Source organism: Heliangelus exortis, chromosome 2 (assembly GCF_036169615.1).
Source record: "Heliangelus exortis chromosome 2, bHelExo1.hap1, whole genome shotgun sequence".
Classification (NCBI taxonomy): Eukaryota; Metazoa; Chordata; class Aves; order Apodiformes; family Trochilidae; genus Heliangelus; species Heliangelus exortis.
In genome coordinates, this window is record NC_092423.1 from 130,227,234 (window position 1) to 130,250,788 (window position 23,555).

General features: G+C 39.8%; 1 protein-coding gene across 4 annotated transcripts; it reads right to left on the reverse strand.

Moving 5' to 3' along the window:
• Positions 1-2,522: 2,522 nt before the first annotated feature.
• Positions 2,523-22,085, reverse strand: ANKRD46 (ankyrin repeat domain 46). Of its 4 annotated transcripts, none has more exons than XM_071738062.1 (5): positions 21,957-22,044; positions 19,282-19,396; positions 10,483-10,825; positions 9,085-9,243; positions 2,523-4,778 (listed from the first exon to the last, which is right to left on the reverse strand). In XM_071738062.1, exons 3-5 carry the CDS (start codon positions 10,791-10,793, stop codon positions 4,562-4,564), a joined length of 687 nt encoding a protein of 228 aa, XP_071594163.1. In that variant the 5' UTR covers positions 10,794-10,825; positions 19,282-19,396; positions 21,957-22,044; the 3' UTR covers positions 2,523-4,561. The 4 variants fall into 4 exon arrangements, with proteins under 4 accessions (XP_071594163.1, XP_071594164.1, XP_071594165.1 ...); XM_071738063.1 differs by lacking the exon at positions 21,957-22,044 and adding an exon at positions 21,543-21,561; XM_071738064.1 differs by lacking the exon at positions 19,282-19,396 and having other exon boundaries at positions 21,957-22,085.
• Between the last annotated feature and the right edge of the window lie 1,470 nt (positions 22,086-23,555).

Here is a 23,555-nt window from a genome sequence, read left to right on the forward strand (position 1 = left end):
TGGCAATTTCCAGTAGACTTCCCATTCCCTTGGCAGTAATGAAGAACAACAGCTATGTCTCATCAGAGTAATTAGGAAATACTGGTTGCTTAATGCTCAGTTAGAACAATGATTTATAAACTATAAATACTTCCAGCAGAGACACATTATTCAGGGTTCTGCACAAAGACTGCTTCAGCTGCAACATCAGAGCATTAGTTCTGCTTTGCATAAGAGCACAGACTACACCAGATCACTCTCAGCCAGAGACTTCCAGTTTTCATCTCAGATTTCTCTGGCACTGTGACCCTGGGAACATTTCACTTCCCAGCAATACAGAGTGAAGAACTACCAATTAGTTGCATTTGTTTCCAAGTACTGTGTATTTTAAAAGTGTTCTTCCTCTGAAGCTCTTGTAAGGGCAGTACAAAAGGTGCCAGGCAAGACAACATTCAGCTGAAGTACTGATGTATGTTTAAGATAACAGGCACATCAGACTGCTTTGCAAGTGCAGCTGCAGGATTATCTCTACCCACCAGTAATTTAATAATTTTAATAGAGATTCAACAGTGATGATTCAACAGTAATTCAGCATTTACAAAGTTTACAGAGAACTCTGTGCAGTGACATTTGAATTTTTCTGGAAAGCTCCACCACCAGGGATGACAAATGTAGGTATCAATTCATCACAATGATTTCTGTAACACTGTGGATCACTTAGGAAATTCTACCAAGTGTATCCCAAATAACCATTCTACAAGGATTGGCTCTACAGTGTTCAAATATAAGAAAAGAGCACTGAATGAAAAAAAGTACTCTGACCTAGTTCTCATGCAATTTAAATCTTATTTTAATTGCTAATTCAAATATGAATCAAGTGACAATTTAACAAAGAGCTGGCTTCAGAAACAGAATAAAATTTCATTAAAAAATGGCTTCAGAAATGAGTTAACTGAGGAAGATACCAGTTCTGTTAAAATTCGTCTTCAGGTAACATTGAAATATATGCCAGACTTGAAAATTTCTGAATGTGACAAAAGACATTATAAACTTTTTTTTTTTTTTTGAGTTTGCAGGAGGCTTTATTTGCAATTTGTACTTTCTAGTACTACTTTAAAATGCTGCTATTGAGTTTCTGAACAAATTATTTAATTTGCTTTTCTCTAATATATTATGACCAATATATTCTGTTAAGAAAAAGAGCCATCTAGCTAAGGAGCCCACCTACAATACGTTGGCAAGTTGATTATTTTTACTTACTTAAGCTGTTAAAAACAGACAAAAATTGTTTGGCTCACTCAAAAATCAAACTCCAAATCAGCTGCAGACAAAGAAACTGCCCAGATCTTCTGTTTCAATACTTTAAAGTGAAACCATGTTCTTCCTCTCATGGGAGCTTCTCATGATAAACCTCACAGTGCCAGCTGACATCCAGTAATGAAATACCTGTTGCTCTGTAGCAACCAGAAACAACAGCTGCCCATGGCAGTCACACACCAGAACATCCCCTTCTACAGAGCAAACAATAGAAGTGAAAACAGAAGCCCTTGATGATGAAAATGAAATGGTACAACAACCAAGTTACTACGAGGTGCCAGAGCAGTGAGGTTGCTATGGAATAAATGTGAGCACAGGGACAACCCACTGCGGAGTAGTTTATGTGCAACCATTTTACAGTCCAGTTTTCTTGGCACTGTCTTGTCCACCAAGTTGTTTTATGACATTGGATAAATTCACTTTATCCCTCTGTGACTGTTTTTTCTCTCTGTTCCTTATTCCATTTTACCTCATTAGTCTGAAAACAGCTTGAGATAATAATTTGTCAGGTATTTGAACAGCAGCTTGCAAAACAGAGTCCCTGGATCAAGGTATCTAGAAACCACAGCAATAATAAATAAATCTTGCTGACCTGCAGATCACTACCTAAACCGACACACATCATTATGCTGAAACAGTGAAACTCCTCATGACCACAACTTCAAGAGGAAGAAGGCTAAAGTCCTCTTTCTATTTCTCTGTAAAATTGCATTCCATGAAATCCAGTGTACAGGGGGCAAATCCATTCTCTAGAATCAACCTTTGAATAGAGAGTCATTAATGTTTATAGATATATTGAAAGGCACAGCTGTCTTTTATCAATAACAGAAGTATATACAGAATAAACTCCTCTTTTAGTCATACATTTAGCACATTCATATTTCAAAGAGTAGCAGTCATTACACAGTAGTTTAAACTGTGCTTTGGATTTTTTTGAGTTTAAAAAGTGATGTATGTTAATTTGGAACACTTGCATGATTTTTCAGACCTTTTCATGTGCTGTTCCTGAAGTGCTTGTGTTATACTCCTGCAGAGCAAAGTAGGAAAGGCTGTTTAAGGCTCAAACTTGTTTTTCTTGGTTATGTTTTCTACTCCCTTATAGGTAATCTTAAATCCCAAGGGGCCTCTAGATAGCATGTTCCTGAAATCTTAGATAAGAGAAAAAGACAGACAGATTGATAGCAACTGTGATTCAGTAACAATACTGAAAATAAAACAAGCAAATCTTAAGCAACTTCATTTATTCCAAAGTATGGTTTCCTTTTCTAAGGGAAGGAACCTCCCCACTTCTGAGATTGCTCATTATCAATGCACAACAAACAAAAAACTCAGCATAATGGGGTAGCATCATTACTGCTGCACTAATGTAATAATCAAACAAAACATATTTACTACATATATTTATTTGTGGCATTCACCCATACTGAGAACACAGTTACAAATTATGCAGATTACACATACTGAAAGACAATGTGATTATTCAAGATACAGAGTATTATTATTAGAAATGTACTTATTTAGAAAAGTAAATGTAATTTAAGTATAGTATGACTTTATATTTCTCTGTTAATGAACAGATTATACAAGAATTGAAATATTCAGAAGAGGAGTATGTGTTGTTTGGTTTAGGTCTCTTTAAGAGGTTTTCTTTTCTGCTGCATTGGTGGCTACTAGAAAAGTATAATTTCATTAACCTCTAACTTAAGAAATGAGAACAAGAATTATTCAGACACAGCTTAAAATGGGGCCCAGCTCAGTGAAGCCCAAGTCACACATCAAAAGGAACACAACAACCCTCTTCACTCAAACCCATAAACAGGAGAGAAAAGCACAGATAGTAGTACAACAGAGATGTAGGTGCTGTGATTTGAGGGGGTATTGGAGGTTACTTCTACCAATATTTATTGTAATTATAATTTTATAACTGGCTAATGTTATTTAGCAACACTTCAAGGGTGGCTAAGAAAAAAAAACTGATTCATGAGGTTTGCAGAATTAATTTTGTTTGGGATTTTCAAAGCAATGACAACAAAGATAATCAGATGTCTGATCAGCAGGGAAGGAGAGAAGCTGCTCTCTTTGAAACCCTCCAGCTTCCTATGTAACACCTTCCTAGCCTTCATAAAAGAGTATTTTAACTGATTCATATCCCTAGGTTATTTACAAACAAAGCATTTCACAGCTAAGTGCAGAATGGATCAAGATTTCATTTCATACAATGTTCCTGACATTAACATTTAAAATACTTTTATTCTGCATACTTAGAAAATAATTCATAAGCCTGTAAGTGCTGTCTGAAACCAAAATGGAAAACAGTTCTAGAAAGGGATTCTATCCAATCAAGTCTTCTCCACAAACATGAAAACAAAGCAATTATAGGGTTCTGTCTGGTCCTTGTGGGAGGAAGTTATCCTTCATGACAGATTTCACAAAGAAAATGGACTTACAGAATTATTATATACAGAGGAGAATACCTAAATCACTTTCAACCACCCTTACAAAGAAAGGTTTGCTTAGTAACGTTTCAACAAAAAGGCAAAATTTTTCAGCCCAAGGCTGAAACAACTTTATTCCCAAAGCACAACAAACAGCTTTGCTCTACAAAATTTACTTCAGGCAGGAATTAACATCAAATTCATCTGATGGAGAAACACTGCATTATCCTAATAAATAAAAGAGTGACCTATGCATTGAAGGCATAATAAAATTTAAACAATTCCTCATTCCTTTTATAAACTAGCAGATATGAAACTACAGGGAGGCACTAAAAGAACTACAAAGCTGCAGCTTATTACTGCCTATATCAGAATGCATTATTATGTTACTCAGATTCCCTGTGGAGGAAATTTAAAATAATAATTTTCTTTCAACTGAAGAACACACACAGAAAAATGCAACAATACATTTACCTCTCCTCATAGGGAAAATAAATCAAATTTGGCTCTGTACTAAGATACATTTTTCATGGCCACAAATTTAATACTCATTATGAAAGGCCTTCTCTAATCATAATGTTCTATCAACAGAGAGGATTATCTTCACATCTTGCTTGCAAGTCAAGATAAGCCAGAGGTAGCTTAGGAATGCTTTTGAATTTAGTGTTTTACTTGAAATGAATTAATTACTGTTTCCAAGGGTTTAAGAATAAGTACAAAAGGCAAACAGTATATACAGCTGCCACTGTCTGCACCAACCAAATAATTCCAAGAAGCTCAAAATAAGATTAGAACAGGGAAAAAGCACAGTGCACTACTTTGCATTTGATTCAGTGCACCAGTTCAGGCTGGTTTTCTACAAAAGGAAGCACCCCACTAACATAGTATGCAATTCCCAGTGACAGAAGAGCAATGACAATGATCAGGAGCAGCACTCTCCAGAAGCCCAGGTCTTCCACAAACTCTTGCCATGTCGTGCGGAAACTGGAAAGAACTCCTTCACCTTGCTGTAGGTTTGGATTAAGGAGGGAATGGCTTTCCATTGCACTACAAAGGATTAAAGTTAAAAATACATCAGAGCAGAAGAATGCACCTTTAAGTATGACACTAATCCTACTAAGAGCAACCCAAACATTCTAAATTAAAAACTAAAGCCACCTGCAGATTTATAGCATTGCCTCTGCTAAATCGAGACAAAGCAGATCAGGAGAAGACTCCTAACTCTAAAATTAAGTTAGGTGGAAGGATGTTTTGTTAACCTGTGTAAAGAGAATGATATCTGTAACTCTACAACTGCATTGAGTTTCCAGGCTTGCCACAGAGAAGCCTTCGAAAGTCAGTCCCCATAGTTCCTACTAAACGTGGCTTAGTAAAATTTAATGAAGCATAAACTAAAACTTCAAAGGGCACAGCTTTTGATACCAAACCAATGAATTGTTATTAAAAAATAAATGACAAATAAAATTAAAAATTTAACCAATATAATTTAGATTCTGAACTCTGTAGTGATCTTTACTAATCTTCTGCATATCTTTGTTACAGAGACCTCCTCTCTCGCATAAAAAACATCACAGAAAACAACAAGTTTGGATAAGAATAAGTTCAGAAACTTTCTAATCTCCAAGAAGTTGGCATTGCTGTATTTTATGCCATAAAGCATTCAGCAGCTGCTTTGATGTTTTTTTGATATTCCATTACCATTCCATTTGGCCCCTTTAAATTGTCAGTCTATACAGTTAGGGACTAGAACTCTCATTTTAAAATGAGAAAGAAATATAAAATTACAATGATGCAGTCACCTTAACAATGAAACAACTTTAGAAAAAATGTAAGTTGATTGAAATCGTGGCTGCCTGTATCACTCCCCCGATTTTGCTGGTTTCACAATGGGTTTATTAAAGTTTAGTTTCTCTGTTGCTGTATGAAATCCCTGACAAAGAATAGGAAAACTTTCTCATCCCTTGAAATCACTTCTGTAAAATTTTAGCCAGCTGCACAGTCCTGCAGCTTCTCACTTGAGTACAATTACATGCACAGGTGTTCACAGGATCAGGCTTCAACAAGCACAGAAAGGAAATGGTGAAACCAACTACATACACAATGATGTACATAGCAGAAGGGAAGCAGCAAAAAGAAATTTTTTTCCTCCCTTATAAATGCTTTCAGTTACCATATTCCTAGACATCTTTTACAGCAATAATAAAATAAAACATTCCAGGGAAAAGTAATTTCCAACTCTAAAACTAATTGCAGAAATGCTATTGTTCTTGGTGACAATAATAAACTGACAAATGATTGTTATAAGAAAATGGTCTGATTTATGAATCTCTCTTTTAAGTTGACATAACAGAAAAAGTTCACACTATTCATATGGTATTTTTTCTTAGGAAGTACAGCCACTGAAGAATAATTAGCCTCAACTCCCATAGTTTGATGAAGTATTGCAGAAATTGCCTATGAAACAGCTTGGGTTTTTTTTTTTTTTTTCTTTTTTAAATATTTACCATGCTGTAAAGCTACATTTGCTTGCCCACATCTACAGCATTTGGTCATCTTCCTTGCTTATTAGGACTTCCCAATCAAAACAAAGGGTTTACTAAAAGACAGCCACTGGTGTAGAACAGAACTACTCATTTGGTACAACCTAGTTAATACATAACCCCAGAGAGGTTAAGCAAAAGTGCAATGCAATTTAAGCTGAGAAGATCACATCCTTGCTCATTAAGTAGAAAAGGGTATATAGAAAACATTTTGCTATTTTACATGACAACCCAATTAAAATAAATTTTATTAAAGATATATTTTTTTGTTATTATTAATTACACCTGCTTAAGAAGTGGGAAAGCAGCAATGCACCCTGCAGAAAAGTTTGTGCCACATTGCCCAGACAGGTGTCCACGTCCAAGTATAAAACACACTGTGGAAGTTCACATTTGGCTGCGTGTTTGGGCACAGCCCCTGCTCATGGTGGGGCTGCAGAGAGGGACAGATCATCTGTGCTGAGATCATCTGTGCTGAGAGAGGGACAGAGCAAGCTCTGCCTCCTGACAGTACAGTGTCCTCCTCACTGGGAGGAATGCAAAGAGAAAATAATTTGGAGGCAGGAACACAGCTTTGGCCCCTGCTCCCAGAGCAGCAGTAAGTGTATGTAATAAGGAGCAGAAAACTTAAGTCAGAGACTGTTTTTAGAAAAGAGCAACCACTATTTCTCCATAGGTTCATGCATAATGGAAGAGAGTCAGGGCAGGGAGGGAAAGGGACAGGAGATATAATCTAAGTGTCTCTAAAATGTGAAAATAATACTAAGAGGGTGGAATGAAACTGTGGAGGTCTGAAAAGCCAGCTCTTACAGAGACATTATTTATTTACAAAGCAAACAGCATATAAGCTCACTTTCTTCTGCTGCTGTAGGCATCAGTTACTTGCTATTTTAAAAATAATGTGTTTCAGACATTTTAAACACCTTCACAAACAAGCTGGATAGTGTATTGTTTATGTCTCTGTGCCTTTCCCCAAGGAGAGTTGCTGACTTCCTTGCCAAAGCAAACAATATAACATTTATGAAGGTCAAATGACAGAAAGGAAGCTATGATAATTAAGGGGACACTATCCAACCAAAAAGCAGAATTTAAATGGGGCTGAGCTTTTGGCCCATATGTTTAAACAAAACCAACATAAGTGCACTTCTGTGTGACAAGCAACTTTCAATAAAACGTGTTTAGGTCATATGGACAAATTCTATTAATTTATACCCACATAATTTTGAGGGTAACATTAAATTTTCAGGGCTTAAAACAAATTCTCTGATGAGTGAGGTCACCTGATGTCTAAAACAGAACTTCCAGTCTGTTCACTGGGAATATTCTGCATGATTTCTGTAATTTTGTTTGTATCACCTTTTCTGTTTACCCAGCTTAGATAACAATTCCATCTACACAGTTTGATGTTCATTTACAGTGAAGGCTTTCGTGCAAACTGAACAAGAATTATATGGCAAAACTCCCTGGTTCTCATGATACAATATTCCAGAAGTAACTCATTGTCATTATTAGACAATTTTAAAATTTACAAATTTCAATAAATACAGTATAAGAGCAAGTATTCCAAACAACACTGATACCATGTTTCCAACTGAAAACAAAACAAAACAAAACAATGCTGGAGAGGTCTCTTGCATTATTAACCACAGTCTCATGTTCTGTCATGTTTACTGGCAATACAGTGGTTTCTGCAAGAGAATTTGCCTCCTTTCAAATTTGCAAGGCTTCTTGCCTCATCTAAATCCTACAAGGCAGCTCTCATGGACACTCATTGCAAAAAACCACTTAGTTTTAAACCAAAATTTATTTGTGGTTTATCTGTATCCTTTGGCTCTTGTGCTACCATCAGCTTTTGTCTTAAACAGTTATTTCACATTGTTCAAAACCAGTATTTCTTGTCAGCAACCACACACCTCTCAGTCCTCACTCTGCCAGGCTAAAATGAGTTCTACTTGCTTCCTTTTGCATGGAGACACTGTTCCCTGGAGAGCACTTTAATGGTTCTCCATATTTCTTAAATGATAAATTCAGCTTTTTTCAGTGGGGCTGAACAGCTTTAAAAAATGTACTACACAGCAGGCATCTCCATTGCTTTCTACAAAGACACTGACAGTTTTCTGCATGTAGTGGGAATACTTGGTTTCCCATGTTATAGGACTTCATTTTCAGGGTAAGCTTCAGCTCCTGGAACAGACTAACACATCAAGTCTTTTCTCCAGAAAAAGGACTTTATAAGTAACTTCCCTCTAATCCAATACTTTCCTTGAAATCGTCAGCAATTTTTCCTGAAATATTAATTTTTTTCTTTAATTATCCCTTTAGCTATCATGAAATTCTTATTCTATTCTCCATCTTTTTCAGGACTACCACCAATGGAAATTTCATATATAACACAATATAAAATCCTGAACTTAAGGTTCTGCTATTCCTTCTTTGCATAGAAAACCCATTTTATTGAAAGGATGGATTGAAGGAAAGGTTAGTCTGAGATTCTGGTATTTTGCACTTCACCTCTATTTCCCCTCAGCCTCAAATAAATGGTAGAATATTTATTTTGGGAGAATCTGTAATATAAAATGATTATTTTTTTAAATTTCCACCATTAAATTAAAATCTCAAGGAGGAATTTTTTTTTTCTTACATTTGAGATGTTTAAAGAGATTGTTCCAAAATACAAATTTGATTTTTATTTGGTCTGATAATACCAGGTCAAGTATGAGATTATCTGTTTTGAGGAACAATCAAGTCAACCACAACAATTTAAAGCCCACAAACATTATTTCTCCTATTAATTATTTCTCATTTGTAAATACCTTTCACTTTCAGCAGTTTGCATTGTTTCCAGCTTTGAGTGAGCTCCTCTGTTAAATCCTTTCACCTCTTGCTCCTCTAAAGATTCCAGCAATCTAATCACATCTTTATTCACACCCCTTCGTTTTGCAAGAACAAGTGGTGTTGCACCTTGGTGGTTGCTAAAATAAGCCCACAAAAAGGAAAAGAAAAGAAACTTTTAATATAGAAGTTTTGTAACAACACAACTCAGCATAGCACATTGCAATTTAATTTAAGTCCATAAAAATATTTTAAGTCCATAAAAATATTTTCTGTCATATCAGACAAACCTATACAAGTTATAGCATAACTGACAATAAAAGAAAATCAGTGTACTTAGGTTTGAAACTGCACTCCTCTTCTTCCTCTAAATAAAATCAAAATTCCTAATACTCCAATCTACTTGGAATCTCTAGGTGTTTAAAAAAAAAGCAAAACCAAACAGTAGATTTATGGCAATGTACAAGATTAAATTTAACTTCAAGAAGGAATTGTGCAATCTAGTTCCTCCTAAGGAAATGTAACAAAGTACAAATGGTCCCCCTGTTACCATTAAAACAGGACCAGAGCTGCCCTCAGAGTAGGGATTTTCCCCAGAGCTATTTGAAACGAGAAAAAAAAAATCCCACAACCCATACAGAATCTGGTCTGCCAGTAACTAGTTTTGCTAAGCTGAAAACATTAATGAGGGACAGGTGAAAAAGAGACAGATGTAAAAACTCAGAACTTTTGAAGTTAGCACTGTTTTTTGCAGGTTCTGTATATGCAGAAAGCTCCACAAACAAAATAATTCAGCTGCTGCACTGAAACAGCAAGTTATTTGGCAGTTTGAGAGCTGGCATCTGAGCACTGGCATCTCACAGCTGCTGGAAGCCAGAAGGAAAGAATATACAATATTTAAAAGAAGGGCTGAGTCACAGACTTTGAGGGAGGGGGAAAACACTGAAAGGGAGCATTGTTACCAAAGGAGTATGGGAATTAACTGACACACACATATACTGTATTTTCTTTGTCTTATAAAGTACAGCAATTAAAACAACAGAACTCTGGTGGAAAAAATCTTTTAAAGTAGGCAATGTCATTTTTTTCTTTGGTGCCTATCACCCACACCTGGCTGTCTGGCCAAACCAGGATAGCAATGTCATCAGTGAGGCAGAATTAGATACAGAGGCTGCTATTTTCATTTACTTTGCTTGTTCCAGACTAGAAGTGGCCCCCTATAGTTTTTCTGCCTTATTATTTTTTATTAAGTGATATCTTAAAATAGTTGAATTGCACCAAATACAGCATTTCAGCAACAGATTTACATACAAGGCTCTGGTGGCAGAAGATTAATATATTATAAAATACGTACTGTAAAAAAAACCCAACTAACTTACCAAATATCAATTTTGAGTCCATTAGAAACTAGGAACTGGATGGTATCCACATGCCCACACAGGTGAAGGGCTGTGTTACCTTGGTAATCAGTGGCCAGTAGGTCAGCACCAAATTTATGCAAGAGCTGACAGATGTCTACATTTCCTCTGGCTGCAGCAAGGTGAAGGCCAGTTCTGCCTCGGCTGTCACGAATATTTGGGTCAAACCCACTCTCTAACAGTCGTTTGGAATAGTTAAAATCTCCATCAATGCAAGCCTGCAGGAGTGGCACATTTGTCTGGGAAGAGTCGTTTACAAAAACGTAGGACATTGTTTTGAGTCTCTCTGGAGTAGGTGACAAATCTGCAAGTACAAGTGGGAAGAAATGATGGTAAAACCAGGCAAATGAACACAATGCAAGCATTCAGAAGACTACTCAGATTTAAAAAAAAAAAAGAATGCAAACTAGCTTATAAACCAAATCTGAAATCTTCCTGTCCTACATACTAACTTTGTGTGCTGCATTCCCTTCTGGTATTATGGAAACAGCTCCTTTTAGCCTGACTCCCACCTCTAGAAACAGCAGCAAAAATTTGTTATTACAGAAAAATAATAAGATCAATACAAGTACAAGACAGGTGATTAATTTTCACCTAGCAAGAGACCATGTGTAGCAGTTTTGATACTAAAGGGTAAACCACAGTAAATGAGAATGGAAAGGGAGCAAAATCACATTTCATGAACTGGGGAACTAGAAACAACACAGTTTACAGATACAGATATTGACTGAAATTATTTCTAGCTATAAGCAAAGATACTGCAGGGGGATTTCCACCATCTGAATCTGAACTTTGAAGTATGAATTCCAGTCAGTTGCTGAAAAATGCTTGATTACTATAAATACTAATGCCTTCATTCTGAAATAAATGTATTTTTCAGTACTCTGCAGAAAGTTATTTTTACAGTACCACAAATACACAAAAAAGAATAGCAACACAGACTATAGAAATCTGAGTGTATTACGTGAAACTGCCCACCTGTAAGTGAAAACTGGAAGTGGATACAAGGAGGACAAAGGTAAAATTAAGCATGGAGCTATTGTGGGTTCAACTAGCACCCCCCTATACAGAGAACCACAAAAGGAGTTTCTCTGGCTGGGTATTAAATAAAGGTTCAAGTCCTTTTCTGTATCAGAACCTAAAAGGGAAAAATAGTGTTGTTTCACCACGGATTTCTTGACATAGGCTATTTCAGCAACTATGAATTCAGTTTTGCAGAATATTTTAGGGATGAGTCAAAGAATGAGGTTATGATGACACTGTGCTTAGGGGACACAGAAAAAACAACCTGGAAACAATAAAGAATGACTATGCAAGAAAACAGTAAAATGTGCATGAGGCAATGATGAGCAGAAACAAAATCACCTAGGAGACTGGACAGCAAAACTGCACTGCCTCAGAGAGGAAGCAAAAAGAAAAAAAAAAATCATGTAAACCAGTAAAAATCCTTAGAAGAAATCTCAGTACAAACATGACACAAGTTCAAGTGGCAGGAAGGAAAAATGATTTTATAGATAAGCTTTGAATAGAAACTGAACTGAAACTTCACTGGAAACAGTACCCTTCACTTGCTCAGGGCTTGTATTTTGGGCTCACAATGTAGCAGTGTTCTGATTAACTATCTGAACCTCTTCTTAAGACTGCTATATGCAGATTTAAATTTTCTCATCTATATAAGGCATCCTTCCACACAAGTGCTCTCAATCAGCCAGGAGCATGGAAACATGGCCAGCAGCCAAAGAATTAGAATTAGATTTAAAACCTCTCCTTTTTCTTGAGGGTTTATGATGTCTACACTTTATATCTCTTCCCCCATGTTTTAGATCAAATTAATGATCAAATACCTACAAAATTAATTTTAAAATGTTTACACACAGGTCTGATTAACACAGTTGTAGCATTTGAGGCTGATGAGATGAATGAATCATATTTACACTTTGCTAGTTTGTAATTCCTATGTGGACAAATCCTGCTACATGTATCAACACTGTCCAGTTTCCCAGTGCAGGAATGAAAGGTTTTTTTTTTCTTTCTTGGACACAGAAGAAAAGGAGATGGGAACAACTTCTATGTGCTGGTATCTGTACAGGGAATTATTTTAAGCAGAATACATTCCCCTAGGCTGTAAAAATGTTTTTAAGCATGTCATGGTGTATCACTGGCTCAAGCTCTCTTTCCCACAATCCTATCCCATAGCAAAAGGCCAGTTCACTCATGCAATGTGAAACATTTCATGCAAGACTGGTGTCATTTAGAACACTACCAGCTTTCCTATAACCCTACACAAAAAGAAATATACAATGCACTGACTCGTATTTCCACTGACTATATTAAAAAAGCCCTTGGTGTTGCAAAGGTAGGAATCTCAGCTGACAGCATTTTCACTTTTCTTACCCACTTCCCACCCAAATCATAAATTATATGAGAATGCTTTTTCAACTCTGCTAGTCCAGCCTTTGCTGAGAAAAATACTGGGCTTGGTTTCTGTACAATGTGGCTGTGACCTTTACATTCTGCACTAGTTTCCCTAAAGAAAGATCATAAATCATTTAAAAACCTCCAATTATCAGCCACAGTAACAGCATATCAACAGCACAAAACCCTACTTGTACTTGATAGAAAGATCATGATTTGCTTGTAAAATAATATTTGAGTGTTTAAACCTGTTTAATAAAACAAGGCCTAACATAAATAAAAATGAGAATATTACACTGGAAGAGAGGAATGCTATCTGAGAAACAGTATGGCATACTCTGTTAAATCTAAGCTAATGTTTATATTTTCATTCCAGAAGTGCATGTTTGGTAAAGCATTAAGGAATTCCCCCTCACTTTACATACAACTTTGATGAAACATTAGCTAATAATAAAAAAAACCAAAACAAAACCAAACCAAACCTGCACAACCCTTGCTGCCCTGTCTTCTCAGAAAAGGAACCACAAAGATTAGCAGTTATCAGAAGGTGTAACTGGAAGTAATTTTGATCCAGAATTTATTATCACTAGAATCTTTTAGAATTGATCACTGAAGTAAAACCCTAGTATGTTGCAGTAAGAAAGAAAAAAAAAACAAAACAAACCACCAACAAATTCTTCTTCCAACACTTGAAAATTGTGGACTAAAAAAAATACACTCACCAAAAAAACCAAACCAAAACAAAACAACAAACAAACAAACAAACAAAAAACCAAAATCTAGACCTAGTTTGACTTATCTTTGTGATTAAAATAGTATTTTCTACAAACACAATTCAATTTCACACAAGGGTATCTAACCTATGCCAGACACAAGCTGCCTAAAAAGCTGCACTATGCACCATCTCTAAAATGCCAGTCCCCAAACTATATATTCTTGCCTCAAATTTGACACAATTTAGCAAAATTTCCTGTCTAACAAAGCTCAGAAAAAAATTACAATAGTCACATTAGATATTTTTGAATAAACAAACTATGGTTACATTTCTGTCCACAGTATGTATCAAAAATCTTCTTGCTGTAATGAATATCTAATGCAGTGGATTTAGAAACTGAAATCTAAAGCATTAGCCATTTTCTTTAAATTGCTTCTCAAAGGTGACTCAGATACACCTCTGAACCTGTCTAAAAGCTGGTACACCTGCCACTAAGCACTAATGTTACAGGCACAAATTAGGACAAATGGACTTGCATTAGTGACAAGACACAAAAGTGTTTCAAAATGAGCATTCTGAATCTCTCTATGAATTGCTAGAACTGGAGATAGATAAATCTAATTTAGTTCTGTGACTGCTTCTAAAAATACATTGCTATCTACTGAAAAGCTACCTTTTAAATTATACTTTTGTTAAAAAAAAATTAAAAAGTCTTGGTGTTAACAACTTGGTATTTGATAGAAAATTAGTTTTGTGAAAAAAAGGGAAATTCAAAGACATCTTTCCAAGCAAGAAGGATTCCAATTAGAAAGGCATAAGAATACATTTTTCCTACGTTTATACAACATGGATATAGCCTAAGCACAGTGTACTATTAAGAATTTCAGAAATTATGCTGTAAGTCACTTCTTCAACGATGCATGTGGGCTAGTACAGGGTAAGAAAATCTAATTGAACTACTCTGTTTTCAAAAGGGATGTTTATATTAAGTGATTCTGTAAGAGTAACTTATTTATTAGAAGTCCATTATTTCCCACTGTACTGTGCACACTGGTAACTCAGCTGATCTGCTGTACATGTTCACACCTGCAGAAGGCAGGAGTGATGTTGATTAGCTCAAGCCATAGAACTAGATGCAAATTCTGTTTTAAACTAGTCCTAAATTTGCACATTTACTTGGTATGTTTTCTTGCACACTTGTATTTATGTGAGAGTTTCTAAAGAGTCATTTAACTGAATAAATGTTACGTTTAGTAAAAAATCATATGATCAGTTGTCATTTCTGTTCAGTAAAGAATCTCATTATCTATGTCAAGTTGTATTAAAACCTTTCATCTTTCAGTCAAACTGGAACAGTTTTATTGCTCCACTAACACAGATCTGCTGCTGAAAGCAGCATCTCAGAATCAGTACAGCACGATCTCTGTTTTACACACCTCTGCATTTTTGCACCATTTTCCCTTCCTAAATTTCAGTTATTTTTTCAGCAGTTCCTGGATTCAAGGTATCACAGCAGATTCATAAGACCTACCTCTCCTTTCATGTCTCTAGCCAGATACATGGATAAGTGTTAATACAAGAATATCATTCATGCCATTCATTTTCAGTCATTCCCATTCCCTTCTGCAGACATGAGACATATTTTTCTGATGTCATCCTGTAAGTAGGAGCTTTGGTGTGCTGCATACACACAGCACCTTGCACACAGAGGCTACAAAGTGCTTTATGAAAACATCAGAATAACTATTGCTGCTTTTTTATGGATTAACAATGGTATTGAGAAACGGGGAGCTTTGCTCATCATCGTGCAGGTTGTCAACATTACAAAGTAAATAAGATCTCAAATGCGAATGCAAGGTTGCAGAATGCTCACCATTAGGTACACAAAATAAGGAGATACTTCTTTTAATAGAAGTGTCTTTTAAAAGCTTTCTTGACAAGCAGATTTATAAACATTTTATACTTGCTACATTTATGTGGTGATTCCGTTGTGCTGTTTTTCAGTGCACTTAACTTATATCAAATATACATTCAAGTATTTTTGAACCTTGCTCATTCTTCATCTTCAGAAAAAGAACTACTTAGGAAGAAGGGCAACTTAAAGATTTCTTCAAATCATCTGTAACTTCAATTCCCTGCAACTGGCTAAGGTAAATCAGTAAAAAGCTGAAGTACTTCCCTGATCATTATGGCTAGTTTGAATACATCTGCTGTTGTAGGAAGCTGTCGGATCATTTATATCAGTCATAATTATCAACCTCTTCCCAAACCTTTATTTTAATTCCTTCTTTGTTTCTCCTGGAACATGTAGTGTGCTAATGTTATATTGGTCAAGAAAATCCTAAAGGTCATCGCATATTGTTTTGTTGTTTGATGTTTAACAGACTCGAGAGGATTCGTCCCGCCCCTAACGAAGTGTTTGTGTTTAAATTTGCTGCAGACCTTGAAGCAGTCTCCCGGAAAAGCAGTGAGCTCGCAGCCCGGGCCGGGCTGGGCGGGGCTGGCCCGGAGCTGCCGAGCCGGCACCGCGCTGGTCCCTGGCTGAGCGCTGCCACCGCCTGGGCGCGGCAGGTCCTGTCCCACCCGCACTCCCCAACAACGCTTCTCCCAGAGTTCTGGGTGGCTCCTAATGTCCTGAGAAGGAAATGCAAGGCCTGAAAATAAGATTTTTATACAACCTGATAGAAAAAAGAATTCTGAAAGCCAAGCTGCTATTCCCTTGTGGTGTAACAGCATCTATAAACAGCAATCTTGTCTCAGCTCTGACCCCACGTTAGTGAAACAAGGACTTCACTATGTGGCTTGGGTTCTGAAGACAAAGGTGTTTCCTTTTAAAAAGAAAAATAAATAGGCATTTACATCTGTTTCTTTAAAACTCCTGAAAATTAAACTCAAAACACCTGCCAGACCTCACACGCAAGAAGCCCAGTCCTTATCCTGATAACGTGTAAGATCACAAGTGGAACTGGTGGGACTGAGGTGGGTAAATCTACAGGTTCCACCTACAACCGATATCTGGAAAGAATCAGGGAGGCCAAATCTAAGCTGCAGGTCTGCACAGAGAATGGAAGCAACCAAAAAAATGGAAAATGGTTGGAAAGATGTGAAACGGATTTGAAACTGTAATTACAGAACTTGATGGTGAGGAGGTAGCTCAGCTGATGTTTACCTGTGTATCAATAGCTCCTGCTGAGCCTAGAAACAAAAGTTATCACTTGTACAGGGAAAACTTTCACCTCCAGGTAACTCAGTAAATGCCAGTAACTTATCCATAAAAGAGCTGATACTCAAGGTGGAAGATGGTGTTCAGACAATGAACAGCAATACCACATGGGGTGTTTGAGGTGAACCATGGATTAACACAGCAGCATGAGGAGAATCTTTGGTTTGTTCTTCCCATAGTATTTACTATCTGGCTTACCTTTTCGAGCACTGTGGTTACATTTTTGTGGAACCACATTGCAACTACAAAATACCACTCACTACTGAGAGCCCAGTATTTCATATGGAAGTCAGGGTTCTTTTCACACAACCTGAATCACTCTGCCTTCACTGAACTCACATGCCTCTACATTATCCAGTTACTCAGACTTACAGTGCCCTAATGCAGCAGTTGACCTTATCCTTATGTTATCAACAAGCACTACCACTTGGCTGCTCACTGCCTTTTTTTGGCTGTTCACGGAAATGCTAACAGTTTGGAATTTGGAGCTGAACTCTGCAGGACTAAAATTCTCGCACTAAAATGACTGTTTATAAGTTCACCAAAAAATGATGTTCTGGATCCAGCTCGCTCTGCTTTCAACAGTGGCAATCAGAGACCATTCCTCAGAAAAGCACGTGAGCCTGGCCCTTCTCTCACTCCCTGTAACCTTCTTCAGGTGCAGAGCTCAGAAGAACTACACACATTACTCCAGCTGTGGGTGCACCAAGCCCAAGCTGCAAAATGGTGCCTTCTATCTCCTCCTCAGTAGTTTCCTGAGGACAGTCACCATTTTCTTTGCTTTCTGGCTGCCACGGCACACTGGTGACATGAGGTTTTCAGGGAATGGCAAATGGTGACTCCAGGAGATTTTTCTGGAGTGGAGGCTGCCTGTTGTGAGTTCAGCACCATCTAAACATGGTTTATATTATTCTACTCAAAACATCATCTTACCTTTGTGTACAGTTATAATAATTTGCCATCTTGCTACCTTACATTTTTTTTAAATTAATTTTTGCCCTCTTTTTAATTTTTCAACATTTCTGCATGTAAAAATCTCTTCTGTGCTATAAGCATGTAGCTGCCTCTACAGTCTTCTGGTACTGTGAAAACCCAAGCAGACTGTATAAATCACATCACCAGCACCTACAATCCTACTCAGTAAGCTTTAGTAAAAGTGATTAGCCTTAGATATAGAGAACCTCTAAGAAGGTATCCAGACTCAGACAGAACTGGTCCCTAGCATACTAACACACAGCAAAGACAGGCATGTGCTTCTCTGCACAGAAAACATGGGTGTGAGGACTGATAACCATTCTACACCACCCACAGGCATCCCATACACCAGAAGCCTTCCCTGAAACGTGCTGCTGCCCCTTCCCTGTCACCATCCATTACTGACATTACATGACACTATAAGAGGTCCTAAGCATCCTGAAGAATACAGCCCCATCAATTAACATGAGAAGATTTATACATTTAAGTTTATAAAATTCAACTGATGTAGCTGCACTACTTGGATGTGAGGAATTTGCTAAGTGACAAAATTGGCATTTAAGCATCTCTGTTCCACTTAGTCAATTGAATTTTTGTGCATAGAGTAAAAGAAAGAAATGCAACCAAGAAAAGTGGGGCTGATACATGAACTAAAGCCAGAAGCTAAGTTCTGTAAGTTTAGGTACGGCTTCAGTGAGGCACTGTGTGATCTAAAACCTTTTTCTACTTACTTAGTAACTTCCATTTTTAAATAGTAAAGCAAACCACAACCAATCTGAACATTTCACTTTTTGTGCTCCTGACCTGGTGACAACAGAATCTCAGTCAACACCACTGCTTGAAGTTTGGTGGAACAGGCCCATGCACACAAGACAGGTCTATCAGCCTATCCTCTACACCATCTACTGTTCTCTACAGAAAGCTGAATGCACCATGAATTTCAGACAGTGTGTATACACCAACACCCTCTGAAATATCACCCTCTGATGTGCTTATGAACTGATCCATCAGGAAGTGGAACATCCACAATTGATATCATGAGGAAGGCACTCAACTAACAAAAGATCAAAAGAAAAGAGAAACAGCCCTCAAAATTTCAGAGTACCAAAATCCCAAGAGCTGCTAGTAGTTCACTCCTTGGGTGACCAGGTCCTGGGCTGCAGATTAGGACTTCAAGGGCACATATATCCAGAAATTAACTGAACAAGCATATGAGGTGTGATAAGACAATCAAGTTTAAGGCACCACTTCAAATCCCTCACTCTTGCTGATGAGGTAACTCCAAATGAAGGATACCAAAACCTGATGAGAGAAAACCTCCCGAAGAGTGCAGATTAGAACAGATTTTTAGTCCCCTCTTGCAAAGACCAACTATCAGTCTTCTAGTAAGAAGACAGCAGATGTACATACTACACCCCAGCCCTTGACTCACCTCAGCTTACTCTCCAGACCTTCTCTTCAACTCAAAATAAACCCATCAGCAACTGCAATCTTCTGATTGTTACCAATCCTAGTATTCACACTGCAAACACTATTATATTTTTTTTCTAAAAAACAAATTAAAGAAGTTATTGTTAATAATCTATTTTACAAACAGATAAAGAACATAAGTCTACACTAAGCTTAGTCCCCTGCTCCAGCAAGCAAAAGTATTACTTCTACAAACCAGTCACATTCCATCTAAAAATCATCAGGTTTTGGCTGCTCCTGAACATAAGTGCTCTCTAACTGTTAGAAATTTTCATATATTATAATATTATAATCCATATTAAATTATTCATGCATCAACAGTCTTTAGCTCATTTTAGTCCTTTCATGGTTTTCACCATTTTAAAAAAAAGCAATAAAAGTTTTTATTCTGCATAACTAAAAAAGCCAAATGCTGCTTCAACAGACTTAATTTCTCTACCTGTCCCAAGCACATCTTCCTGCATCTGTTCACACTTTCACCTGAGAATGATAAACATTATACAAAGTATTCTAGAGCTTTCCTTGTGGATAGTAGTTAACTTCTTTCCCAGGATCATCACAGGTTGGCATTCACCCTTTCCACAGTTGTGTATCTTGTAACTACCTAACACATATTTTGTATTGCTTTTCAACTGGTAAGAATTTCTTCTGCAAATCTCATGCTTATAAGTCTGCAACTGCAAACCCTTGCTCCTTAAATTGTTGTACTTATTCCATTCTCTAGTTCTCAGGATCACCCAACCATTTCTGTGTAGTACTGTAACCCCCTTTACAGTGGCAATGCCTCCTAACTCTTTATCACTGCCAAATTAAAACCGTAAAGTTTTAATCAATACGTCAACATATTTAATAAATATTTAAGAAGATTGGCCTCAAGACAGATCTTCAAAGAACTAATTTTATCATCTTTTATGCTCAGATTTGGATTTTATTTTCAAGAATACTCACCATAATTTGTTTCTAGTTAGCTCCCCATCTTCTTTATAGTTCTGCTGCTATCTGGAATTGTACTTTGTGCTTTTTGGCACAATAACAATTTCTTGTGTATCAGCTGATCAAAAACTTTAGTGCTATCTAGAAAAATGAGAACTGTTCTATGCCCCTTAAAACAGTAATTGCTTTGATAAAGTCAGTTCTGAGGACAAAAAAAGCTCCTCTGGCAAAAACATGTACTGCCTTTTAGTTTCAGTTATCTTCATTAAATCGTAGAATGGTTTGAATTTGAAGAACCTTAAAGATCATTTAGTTCAACCCCCCGTGCCACAAGCAGGCACAACTCTCTCTAGACCAAATTGCTCAAAGTCCCATCCAACCTGGCCTTGAACATTTCCAGGGAGGGGCATCCACAACTTCCCTGGGCAACCTCTTACAGTGTCCCACCACCCCCACAGTTAAGAATTTTTTCCTAGTGTCTAACCTAATGCCTACACAAAGTTCCTCCCCATCTTTCCTGTAGCCCCCCTGCAGGTACTGGAAGGCTGCTATAAAGTCTCTTCAGAGCCTTCTCTCTTCCAGGCTGAACAACCCCAACTCTCAGCCTGTCCTCATAGAAAATGTGCTCCCTTTCTCTGACCATCTTTATAGCCCTTCTCTGATAGCTCCAACAGGTCAACGTCCTTCCTGTGCCGAGAGCTCCACAACTGGACACAGCACTCAAGGTAGGATCTCATGAAAGCAAAGTAGGGGGAGAGAACAACCTGCCCCAACCTCCTGTCCATGCTTCTTTTGATGAAGCCCAGGACACGTTTGAATTTCTGGGTTGCAAGTGTACACTGCTGGTCATGTGGAGCTTTCCATTAGCCAACACCCTCAAGTCCTTTTCCTCAGGGCTGTTCTCAGCCCATTCTCTGCCTATCCTGTCACTGTGCTTGGGACTGCCCTGGCTCTGTTGCAGGACCTTGCCTGGGCACAGCTCTGGGGGTCCCTCTGGATGGCCTCCCCGTCCTCCCAGCGTCTCAACCACACCACACCACACAGCTCGGTGCCACCAGCAAACTTGCTGAGGGTGCACTCAGCCCCGCTGTCCATCTTTGTTGTTTTCTACTAAAAAGTACCTTCTCCCCGGGAGCAGCGCACTGCCCTGCCGGGCCCGCAGCCGCTTCCCTGTCCCCACGCCCCTCCCTGCCCGGGATCACGGCAGGCAGCGCGCTCCCCCTCCTCTCCCACCAAACATCTTCCCACCGGCTGCGCTACAGCTCGCCAGGCCTCGGGCCGGGCACTGACCAGGCCTCACGTCGCTTTTGTCGCCGGTTGCGGTGCCTGTCACCGCCGGGCCCTCCCCGAGCCGCCCTGCCCCGGTTCGCCGCTTCCCCGCCTCCCTTCCGCGGCGCCCTCGGGTCCGCTCCGGGCCGAGCCGCCGCACGCCCCGCCCGCTGGTCTGAGGACAGCGCTACGCCCGCTGCGGTCCGCTCCCCGCCGAGCGGCGGCCCCGGGCCGGGCTGTGCCGACGTTCCCTTCCCCACCCCGCCCAGGATGCTCCTCAATCCCCCTCTGCGCCCCAGCGGGCGCGTTGAGCTCGGCAGGGCCGGGACCCTTAGCGCGCACCGCCGGGCGGGCAGCACCCTCCCGTCTCCTCTCCTCACAGACAGACCGACAGACACCGCCCCTTCCCCGGACACACGGACACCGCCCCGGTACCTGACACCCGGCGGCGCGGCGCGGCTCGGCAGGCAGCGGGCGCACAGGCTGCGGCAGCCGAAGGAGCGGGAGCGGGGGGCGGAGGCGCGGCGGAGAGGCAGCGCGCGCCCCCTGGCGGGCGGAGGCCGCCGCCGGGCCCGGGAGCTCCGGCTGAGGCTGAGGCCGCCGCCGGGGGAGACGCCCCGGGCCGGGCCGCCGCCTCTCGGCAAAGCGCTGACCCAGCGCGGAGGTGGGGCCGCGGTACCGGCCTCCCCGCCGACCCGGCGCTCTGCTGGGGCAGTGCGAGCCGGCGAAGAGCGGCGAGGGGGGCGGGCGTGAGCGGGGGAGGAGGGCGGTGGCAGGAACGGGGAGCGCTGGGCTGCCGCCTCACCGGAGCCGGGTGGAGTGAGGCGCAGCCTCCTCCGGTTCGACGCTGTTTACAACCCCGCTTGTGTGCTCCGAATGGGTTCCCCAGCTGGCGTGCGGACCGCAGCAGCGGGAATGAACTCCGCAAGGAGACAGGGCGGTGGCCACCACCTGCTGCCGGCGGCAACGGGGCTGCCGACCGCCCCCCCTCCGCGTCCCGGGACTGCACGGCGAGAGGGAAGCGGAGAAACGGGACAGAGCGGGATGGGGTGACAGCCACCGGGAGGAAGGAAAACACCAGCCCCGGGAGAAGAGGCATTAGCTTTAATTAAGAGAATGAGGTCACTAATGCATTGAAATAATCCTGAAAGTGTGAGCGGTTGACTGTTGTAGTTAAACAAAGGAAATGCCACAAAGTTGTCAAAACTCCGCCTTTCAGGGAGCCTTATTTCTGACACTGCTGTGTGCTCCTCCCCTGCAACACCACAAAATTAGGAAGCAAAAAAACCAAAAAAACCACAACGACAAAATCAGACTGTACAGAACCAACGATCTTTCCAAATGGGAAAAAAAAAAAAAAAAAAAAAAAAAAAAGGGAACACAGCATAGCAAAATTATTTGACTTATCAAAAAATATTATGGTCTTTTTAATTTTTCATGTCCTTCCCCTGTTTTCACACTTGATCCTTCACAGAATAACAAAGGTTTGGGTTGCAAGAGACCCTAAACCTCATCTAGCTCCCACACCCCCTGCATGGGTAGGGACGTGTTCTGCAAGATCAGGTTGCTCCAAGTCCCATCCAACCTGGCCTTGAGCACCTCCAGGGAGGGGGCAGCCACAACCTCCCCGGGCAGCCTGTTCCAGTGTTTCAAAGCCCCTTCTTCACAAGCCTCTTATGGAGTATCTTGGCAATTGGGTTTTCTAACAGTAGCATTGTGGTTAATGCTGTGCCTACCTCTATGCAGCTGCATCAGAGCCATCGGTATAAAACAGCTCAATTTCTGGTGCAGTTAACACAGACACAACTGAGAGGTCTCCCCACCACTGTGCCAGAGAGCACATCAGTGTCTTTACTCTCCAAAGTGTGGCAGGGTTTGGATTAGCACTGGTGGTATCTCAAGACATCAACAAAGACACCACACGAGTCTCTTCTTGAAAAGAATGATCCTGGGGAGAGGAACAACCACAGGAACCACGATCCAGGCAATGTCCAGGTGGCAATAGCCTGTTCAGCCATCACATTAATTACACCA